The sequence below is a fragment of the Miscanthus floridulus genome, chromosome 1 (assembly GCF_019320115.1).
Source record: "Miscanthus floridulus cultivar M001 chromosome 1, ASM1932011v1, whole genome shotgun sequence".
NCBI lineage: Eukaryota > Viridiplantae > Streptophyta > Magnoliopsida > Poales > Poaceae > Miscanthus > Miscanthus floridulus.
In genome coordinates, this window is record NC_089580.1 from 73660820 (window position 1) to 73671610 (window position 10791).

Genomic DNA, 10791 nt, shown 5'->3' on the forward strand with positions numbered 1-10791 from the left:
AGACAGTATCTCATGGGCAGCCAGGCAAGGGTTTGTTTACTGCTATATAGGCATCCAGTTAGCATTGCGTGCACAACAGTTAGAACCAGAAGATGTCCTTCCATTCAATCAACATCCCCCAAGCTAATAAGTCTGCAAATTACAGGCTAACTTGTTCGCCTGAACTTATCAGCCGGCTTGTCGGCTAGAGTCTACAGTATTTTTCTCTCACAATACAACAGTTTCAGCCGGCTTATCGGTTAAAGAGAAATGTAGTCTCTTCCGGTTAAAAACCAAAGAAATACTCCGAGGACACGCTACTTTTTCTTGTCCAGGTAAACTCAGTTTGAAACTTGTGCGGTGCTATGAGAATCCGAGAGCGCGCAAGCTTCCACAGCCGACAACTGGCAATTTTCAGTGGGATTTTAGTATGTAACAATATCAAATCATATCATGGCAAGTTCCATGACTACACAAACAAACATCATTACCAAAAGTGGATGCTAATCCGATATTTTCTTTTACTTCTCTTCCTAAAACTAGAACTACACTACATACCTCTCTCGCCTTCATTTCGCGCAGTACTAATAACCTCTCTCACATCGCAGTCCAAACTACGTACCACCCATAAAAAAGTTACGGCAAATTTGAAGAGATTTCTAGCTTTTGCAGATAGACCCTCCTCCAAGACAAAAATTGCAAGAGCGTCCTGTCGTCACGCGGTTGTTCCGGGTCCCTCCCCGTCGTCCTCCTCCTCGCCCGCCGCGGCGGCGTCGGCCGGCGGCGCCTCGCGGTCGTAGGGGGAGAGCCACTTGGCGCGCATGTACTCGGGCTTGCGCCAGGGCGGGAGGTGGAGGCCGCGCTTCTTGAGGCTGGCGCGGGCGGCGTCGGCGGCGGCGGCGACGAGGAGGCGGAGCCTGTCGTCCTTGCCCACGAACACGGGCGGCAGGCACTGCAGCAGGGCGCGGTACGCCTTGGTGGGGCGCGCCACCTCGAACGCCGACCGGAAGTCCGCGTCCACCAGGACGCGCTCGCGCGCGCCGCGGTCGGAGGCCGCCGGGAGGAGCACGTCGATGTACGCGTGCTCGCCGGCCGGGTGCGACGGGGACTTGTCCCAGCGGGAGACGCACACGGCGGCGTCGTGCCCCGCGGCGCGGAGCGACGAGGCCACCAGGCGGAGGAGGTCGCGCCGGCGCGCACCCGCCGCGCGGTGCCGCTCCAGGTGCGCGCACACGTCGGCGAGGAGGTTGCGCTCCCGAAGCGTAGCGCAGTGGACGAGGCCCTGATCGACCACGGCGGCGCGAGCGAGACGGTTAGAAGAGAAATCACTTGCCGCGCTGTCTCTCTCTCTCTCTCTCACACACAAAGAAGAAGAGAATCGATCAGGTGTGTGTTTAGGGAATCAAGTGGCTACTACCTTGATCGTCTCGGCGACGTCGGAGGCCGCCGCCTCGTCGTCCTCCTCGTCGTCAGAATTATCGCCTCCGTGGAAGCAGTTGCAGTACCGGCCGCCGTGACCCGCCTTCTCGCCGCCGACGCCGTCCTCCATGAAGCTGCGCACCATGCCGTCCAGGCACACGGAGCTCGGCTCCGCCTCATCCTTCTCCCCCGCCCCTGCCGACGGTAGACGATCCGCTGGCGAGATCCGCAGGAGCTGGCGATCGAACAGCCGCTTCAACATCGACCTCGCCGGCGCCGTGGGCGGATCGGCCGTAGCGGCCCTCATATCCCAACGCAAAGAAATGAGCGCACGAGTTGTATCACCAGGGGAAGCGATCTTGGGAGGGGATGGCGGCGGTTGCCTGAGACATGGCCTCGTCGATCGGGCTGCTGCGGGCCTTGGATGATTCGATTCGATCGCAGCGGTTAGGGTTTTTTTTTTATCTTTTTCGATCGGCTCGATTTTTTGGGTGCGAATGAATTCCAGGGGCGGGGGGAAGAGGTCGAGGGGGAGGGGACCGGTTTTAAAGCAGCGGAGGAAGCCGACGTGGACAGTTCGATGGCGTGGCGGCCAACATGGCTGTTCTTATCCGCATGCTGTCCGAGGTGGCCAGGGGCGGGGGTGTACACTGTACACCCAACAATTTTTGCAAAGTAATCGAGGTTATAAATAAAGCGAAATACACGGGGCAAATTATAAATGAACCAAATCATCTACAATGTTTAGTAGAAACACCAGAAGTACAGCAAGGGAAAGTTTCGCGGCAATTCTAGATATTCCAACTGAAGCTAGAAGCGAAAGGTACCTTGGTTTATCCATATGTACGTGGGCTATTCTAAGAGGAAAACTTTTAAATATTTGAAGGACAGTGTACGGAGAGGAGGATCCAAGGGTGGAAAGAGAGACTGTTGTCTCATGTTGGTAAGGATATTTTGATTAAGGCAATTGCACAGGGGATCCTAACATCCGCTATGTTGTGTTTTGATCTAATAAAGTCATTATGTGATGATATCGGGAGCATGATAAATAGATTTTGGTGGGCTCAACGAGAGAAGAAAAATAGAATCCATCGGCTCGCTTGGGGCACCTGTCACTGCTAGAAATATCCACTTCTACGACGAATAACTTTCGTCACTGAATGAGCTAAATTCGTCATAATTTCAGTTCTACGACGAATTTATGACGAAAAACGGTTAGTCACAGAAGTCGCGTCACATTTGAACTTTTATGACAGTTTTCGCAAATCGTCGTAAAAGTGACTTGATTTATGAAAAAAAACAGAACATCATAAAATTGTTTTGGAATACGTGACAGGGTTGCCACACTGGTGGGCGCTTCCGTTGGAGATGCTTTCCACGTGTACATGCTTTAGCCGGTTGCATTGGTGATGTTTCGGGTACGTGTCACCTTCTTATTGCACAACGTGACCATCTCTAGTTCTCGCACGTTTTAGGTTCTAACTGGACCACGTGTAGGTTCTCTATTGTTCCACATGTCAGTTTTCTATTGGCACACGAGTCGTGTTGTTGTTGGATCACGTGTCGCTTTTTTATTGGACCATGTGTCGCATTATTATTGGTCCATGTGTCCGTTTCTTTTTTACCACTGAAAGGTCCTAATGGCTAGAGGTGGTGAATAGCCTATTAAAAATTTCTACAACAATACTAAGACAAATGATTAGTCAATAAGATAGCGAAGTGAATTTTGCGCTAGCACTATACTTAGGGTTGCAAGCCACCTACCCAATTCTATTTTCTATGATCTCTATTATATCACAACAAAGCTATGTCACTAATATACACCTAGGTGATCCACCTAATGAGAGTAATACAATTAAATGATACACTATCTAGTCTTAACTACCACTAGCTCTATCCAAGTGAATGTATAATGAAATACAAGAAAGTGGTAGAGAGGTATACCGCTGTGGCAAGTGACCAATGAGTAAATACCAATGAATACCAAGGAGACAATCAAGACACAATGATTTTTCCTTCGAGGTTCACTTGTTTGTCGGCAAGCTAGTTCCCGTTGTGGCGATTCACTCACTTAGAGGTTCACGCGCTAATTGGCATCACACGCTAAACCCTTAATAGGGTGCCGCACAACCAACACAAGATGAGGATCACATAAGCCACGAGTAATTTACTAGAGTACCTTTTGGCTCTCCACCGAAAAAGATCAAGAACCCCTCACAATCAACACGATCGGAGTCAGAGACAATCACCAACCTCCACTCGACGATCCTCGTTGCTCCAAGCCGTCTAAATGGCAGCAACCACCAAGAGTAACAAGCCAAACCCACAGTAAAACACGAATACCAAGTGTCTCTAGATGCAAACACTCAATCAATGCACTTGGATTTTCTTCCAATCTCACAAAGATGATGAATCAAAGATGGAGATGAGTGGGAGGGCTTTGGCTAAGCTTACAAAGTTGCTATGTCAATACAAATGGACAAGAGTGTGAGCTAGAGCTGGCCAAACGATATTTATAGACACCCCCAAACAATAGAGCCGTTGACTCAATTATTGGGCTGGCTGTGAGACGACCGGACGCTCAGGTCGTGTGCACCAGACGCATTCGGTGTGGTGACGGGACATGTTCGGTCACTGCGTTTGGTCCCAGCCTAACCGCCACGTGTCCCTTTTAAATTATTTAGCCATTGGCACCCAACGGCTATCTCTACGCATAGTAATACTATGTGATCGGACGCGTTGTTAGAAAACGACCGGACCCGAGAGACGCAGCGTCAGGTCGAGTCCAGAGAGCTCCTAGAGACGATCTGGGACGACCAGACGCGTCCAATCACACTGGACCAGACGCTCCCAGCGTTCGATGAATTGTTGCGCTGAAAACCCGAGACTTGCTGGTTCACATCGGACGCGTCTGGTGTGGTGACCGGACGTGTCCGGTCACTCTCTGTAAACCTGCATCGGGCTATATCACTTTGACCTAATGCTGAACAGTAACTCATCAGCGTCCGGTCACTCCACTGAGCCAGAGTCTGGTCACTTTCACTTAGTCGCTCACCTCGGGTCCAAATATCGAACGTGTTCGGTCCTGATTCCGAACGTGTTTGGTCACTTCTGTCTGACTATCCTAAGACTGGATAAAATACCGGATGCGTCCGGTCCCAATTTCAGACGTATCCGGTCACTCTGTGACCAGCGTGACTAACTTCTTTTCAACTCTATCTTCTTTACCCTTGCTCAAATATGGCAACCACCAAGTATATCACCTTGTGCACATGTGTTAGCATATTTTAACAAATGTTTTTAAGGGTGTTAGCACTCCACTAGATCCTAAATGCATATGCAATGAGTTAGAGCATCTAGTGGCACTTTGATAATCGTATTTCGATATGACTTTCATCCCTCTTAATAGTATGGCTATTGATCCTAAATGTGATCACACTCACTAAGTGTCTCGATCACCAAAACAAAAAAAGCTCCTATCAAGTTTTACCTTTGCCTTGAGTTTTTTGTTTTTCTCTTTCTTCTTTTTCAAGTCCAAGCATTTGATCATCACCATGCCATCACCATCATCATGATTTTCACCATTGCTTCATCACTTGGAGTAGTGCTACCTATCTCATAATCACTTTGATAAACTAGGTTAGCACTTAGGGTTTCATCAATTCACCAAAATCAAACTAGAGCTTTCAATCTCCTTCTTTTTGATAATTGATGACAACCCTTTCACAAAGATATGAATTAAAATTTATTTGAATCCATGTGGCTTGCCCAAGCATATTTACCATGTGTAAAAGGATATGGATAAGTTTCATGAATCCCAAATGGTAGCAATTGCTCCCCCTATATATATGCTAAGAGTTTGGATTGTAGCTTGCACATATGCTTAGATAGGAAATATAGGAGACAATGTCTACCAAATGATGCTAAGGTATAAGAGATGTACCTTTGAAGCATGATACCAATCAGAGTGCACCAATATACCATCCTTAGCACCATTAGTAACTAAACATACACAAAAACTAGAATACCACATGAGATCAACATTATAAGCAAGGGTCTAGTTTTCATAAAATGAACATAAGTCTAGTTTCTTAACCTATGCATGCTAGTTTTTCATTTCATCATTTAATCCTATAACTATCATATACCACGCAAGCATAAATATTGAAATTTAAAACTTATGCCATGCAAGCAAACATATGAAATGCACATTCAAATGCATCCACCAAGTTTATAAGCTTGCTCCCCCTACTTGTATGTTCAAAATTTTAATTGATCCCTTACTTTATCATATCTCTCCCCTATGTCAATTTCTCCCTCTTTGTTATATTTTCACTATCTTTATATACTATTTCTCCCCTTTGTCATCAATGACCTCAAAGGTTTAATTTTAAATATGTTGAGATTATCAATGTCAATCAATGGAGTGAGGATTATTTTCCTAAATTTGGTCCAATCTAGATCACTTGTCAAAGATATTTAACTCAGTTTGATCTAAGGACAAGCTTCTTCACACCTTCAAATAAGGGTTATCTTGTACCATGTTGAGTTAAACACTTATAACTTATTTTCTAGATTAAAAACTAGGTTTACAAGGCCACAAATATGTCGTATGCTACCACTAGACCAAATTAAGCATAGAAGCGATAGTGGTACCATACAAACATCAAAATCATTTAATTTTTATGAATGAGCCTATTAAATGTGAAAAATAATTAGATGCACTAAACATGTCCTTAGTAAGAATGTATGCCATGCCAATCAACTTTTACCTTGGATTGCTCGAAGGAGAGGCATATCATATAAGTGGGGAGGTGCATCAACACATATTTAAGAAATCCAATATGTTCAACTCATTTCTTAGCTTGCAAAACCTTTTCTCATCTAATGACTTGGTGAATATATCGGCAAGTTGATCTTCGGTGCCTACACTCTCAATGCAAATGTCCCCTTTTTGTTGGTAATCTCTTATGAAATGGTGGTGGACATCAATGTACTTTGTTCTTGCATGTTGAACTGGATTGTTGATTAACTTGATTGCACTCTCATTGTCACATAGCAATGGCACTTTCTTGAACTTGATTCTAAAGTCATTCAAGGTGGCATTCATCCAAAGTATTTGTGCACAACAACTACCAGCAGATATGTATTTGGCTTTGGTGGTTGATAATGCAACACTATTTTGCTTCTTTGATGACCATGAAACAAGTGATCTTCCCAACAATTGACATGTGCCCGAGGTGCTCTTCCTTTCAACCTTGCATCCCGCATAATCTGAGTTGGAGTAACCAACTAGCTCAAACTTTGCTCCTTTGGAATGTCACAAACCAACATTTTGTGTATGCTTCAAGTACCTTAATATTCTCTTTGTAGCCTTCAAATAACTTTATCTTGGTGAGGCTTGAAATCTTACACCCTTGCATACACTAAACATGACATCCGGCCTTGATGCGGTCACATAGAGTAGGCTTCCAATCATAGACCGATACAATTTTTGATCCACCATATTGTCACTTGCATCACTATCCAAGTTGTCATTTGTCCCCATTGGTGTGCTAATGGCTTTGCTATCACTCATGCCAAACTTCTTGAGCATGTCTTTGATGTACTTGTCTTGACTCACAAATATACCATTCTTCAATTGCTTGATTTGAAGACCAAGAAAGTAACTTAAATCTCCAATCATGGACATTTCAAACTCATTAGCCGTCATCTTTCCAAACTCTTCACAAAAGTCTTGATTGGTTGATCCAAATATGATGTCATCAACATAGATTTGCAACATAAAAAGTCTTTGCCAATCTTCTTGGTGAAAAGAGTGGTGTCAACCTAGCCCACCATGAACCCTTTAGAGAGTAGGAAATCCCTCAATCTCTCATAACATGCTCTAGGTGCTTGCTTCAAGCCATACAATGCATTCTTCAACTTGTACACATTGCCGGACTTCTTGTCATCTTCAAAACCAAAAGGTTGCTCAATGTATACTTTTTCATTGATGTAACCATTGAGAAATACACTCTTGATATCCATTTGATAGAGCTTGATGTTGTGGGCACAAGCATAGGCTAATAAGATTCTAATTGCTTCCAATCTAGCAATCGGGGCATATGTTTCTTTAAAGTCAAGACCTTCAACTTATGTATAGCCTTTTGCTACCAATCTTGCTTTGTTCCTTACTACTATCCCATCTTGATCTTGCTTGTTTCTAAAGACCCATTTGGTTCTAATCACATTGTACCCCTTTGGTCTCTCTATCAATTCCCATACTTGATTTCTTGTGAAGTTATTCAATTCTTTATGCATAGCATTCACCCAATCAACATCCTTCAATGCTTTATCTATCTTCTTTTGTTCAATGGATGACACAAATAAGAAATGCTCACAAAATAAAGCTAATCTTGATCTTATTTATACACCTCTTGAAATATCACCAATGATAGTGTCTAATAGATGATCCCTTGCAATATTGGTTGGTTGGAGCATTGAAACTTGATTGCTTGCACTTGCTTGATCATTGGGTTGAGATGATGCACTAGCCACTTGATCTTGTTCATTATCATGAGAGCCATTTATACTAGCTTGATTTGTATCATCTTACAAATTTGTGTTAGAGAGCACTTGCACTTGATCATCTTCATCATCATTCATTTGTCTAGGCCTCAATTCACCAACATCCATGTTCTTCATGGCATTCGAAAGTTGAATGCCTCTAACATCTTCCAAGTTCTCATTCTCTTCTTGTGAACTCTTGGTTTCATCAATTTCAACATCATGAACTTCCCCAAGAGTACCACTATCCAAATTCCAAACTCAATATGCTTTGCTAGTAGTTGAGTATCCAAGTAGGAATCCTTCATCATATTTCTTATCAAACTTGCCCAATCTAGTGCCTTTCTTCAAGATATAGCATTTGCAACCAAAGACCCAAAAATATATAATGTTGAGCTTTCTACCATTCAAGAGCTCATATGGTGTCTTCTCTTTCAATGGGTGACAATAGAGACGGTTGCTACAATAGCATGTCGTGTTGATAGCTTCGGTCCAAAAAGATTGACTCACATTGTACTCACTAAGCATAGATCTTGTCATATCAATGAGTGTTCTATTCTTCCTCTCAACAAGGCCATTTGATTATGGAGTGTACTTGGCCGAGAATTGATATCTAATTCCAAATTCATCACACAACTCATCAATTCTAGTGTTCTTCAACTCTCTACCATTGTCACTTCTAACTCTCTTAATGGTTGTTTCAAACTCATTGTGAATGCCCTTAACAAATGATTTGAATGTTGCAAACACATCACTTTTGTCCACTAGAAAGAATACCCAAGTGTATCTAGTATAATCATCCACTATCATAAAAGCTATATTTGTTACCACCAATGCTAGTGTATTGAGTTGGCCCAAACAAGTCCATGTGTAATAACTCAAATGCTTTACTAGTGCTCATCATGCTTTTCTTAGGATGAGTGTTTCTAACTTGTTTTCTGGCTTGACAAGAGCTACAAAGCTTATCTTTCTCAAACACTACATCTTTCAAGCCTTTAACCAAGTCATGCTTGACCAATCAATTCAATTATTTCATTCCAACATGACCAAGCCTTCTATGCCATAACCAACCCATGCTAGACTTAGTGAACAAACATGTAGATAATTGAGCTTCACTAGTATTGAAATCAACCAAGTATAGATTCTCATATCTAGAGCCCTTGAAGATCAAGTTAGAGCCATCTACACTTATGATCTCTACATCTTCTACCCCAAATATGCATTTGAATACAAGATCACACAATTGAGCCATGGATAACAAATTATAGTTCAAGCTCTCTACTAGCAACACATTGGATATGCTCATGTCATTGGATATTGCAATCTTACCAAGCCCTTTGACCTTGCCTTTGCCATTGTCACCAAATGTGATACTATCATACCAATCATTGCCATTGGTATTGATTGAGTTGACCATTCTTGCATCACCAGTCATGTGTTGAGTGCATCCACTATCAATAACCTAATGCCTTTCTCCGGTTTTGTAATTGATCTACAAAAGAAGATCAATTCTTTTTAGGTACCCAAACTTGCTTGGGTCCTTGAAGGTTAGTGACCAAGCTCTTTGGCACCCAAATAGCTTTCTTCTTTGAGCCATCCATGGTGTACCAGTGAACTTAGCTTTCACACCATTTATACCCTTAGTAAACACATAGAAAGAATTAATCTTAATTGAGGATACATTAACAATTTTGCTCTTGTTCTTACACACATGCTCTTTATGACCAACTTGCTTGCAACTAGTGCAAAACCAAGCATTGTTCTTCACAAAACTAGTCTTGTGAGGAGCAAAGGCTGCCTTACCTTTCTTAGGGGTATAGCCCAATCCCTCTTTGTAGAGAGAAGCTCTCTGGCTACCCAAGCACATAAGCAAGCGGTCCTCACCACCATAGGCCTTAGCCAAGGTGTGAGTGAGCTCATTGACCTTCTTCTTGAGGGTCTCATTCTCAACCATTAGTGAGGCATTACATGTGAAACCATCACTATTAGATGAGGTGGAAGTGGAAGTGCTACAAGAAGGGTTAGAGGGATCAATAATGATAGGCTTATATAATGATTCATCAATTAGGTCACAAGTTAACCCTACATTATATGTCTCAACATGCTTCTTCTCATTTTGCCCATCAAGCAAAGTGGAATGAGCTTTTCTAAGCTTCTTGTGAGCCTTGTCAAGCTTCTCGTGGACTTCATCTAGCCTCTCATAAGATGCATTGAGCTCATCAAAGGCTTGCTTAAGGGCTTTTAGTTCCTTATGCAAGTTTTTGTATTCCCTTCTCTTAATGTCAAAGTGTTCTTTAGCATCATCTAGCATGTCAAGTACTATTTTTCATTAAGTCAGCAAACACTTGAACTTATGTTTAAAGTACTATTTTTGGTGATTTATTATGGGCAAAATAATTAATTAATGCTTAAATATTTTGTTCCTATGGGTTAGTATGAAGTATGGACCATTATATGAAATACTTGTGGGTTGGAGTTAATAGGGTTTAGGCCTTTTAAAAAATGTAAAAAAAGTGTTAATGGCTGTTAGTTCGAACTGAACCTTAGCTTTTCTAAGTATGGGAAAAGTAGTAAGACAATGATATCTTGATATTTAATTTCTAACAAAAATGTTTAAACACTAGCTGAATGTTTTGGTATTGTCGATTGCATAAAGTGAGTACTTGAGCATGGCATAGGTGGTTGTTGTGTTGGGTGTCACGTTGCTCTCATAAAAATTACCCAAACTTCGTTAAAACAAGTTGTGAACTATGTCGTTGACGTTCTGTTCATGAAATGGCACTTCAGGGATGAGCTTAGGTTGGCATTCATTTATCTCCCACCCTAACTGCTCTTTGATCTTGA

The 10791-nt window shown here is 42.6% G+C and overlaps 1 protein-coding gene across 1 annotated transcript; it reads right to left on the bottom strand.

The window, feature by feature from the left end:
• Positions 1-368: 368 nt before the first annotated feature.
• On the bottom strand, positions 369-1910 carry LOC136487137 (uncharacterized). The gene is made up of 2 exons (XM_066484271.1): positions 1397-1910; positions 369-1261 (listed from the first exon to the last, which is right to left on the bottom strand). Exons 1-2 carry the CDS (start codon positions 1703-1705, stop codon positions 695-697), a joined length of 876 nt encoding a protein of 291 aa, XP_066340368.1. The 5' UTR covers positions 1706-1910; the 3' UTR covers positions 369-694.
• Between the last annotated feature and the right edge of the window lie 8881 nt (positions 1911-10791).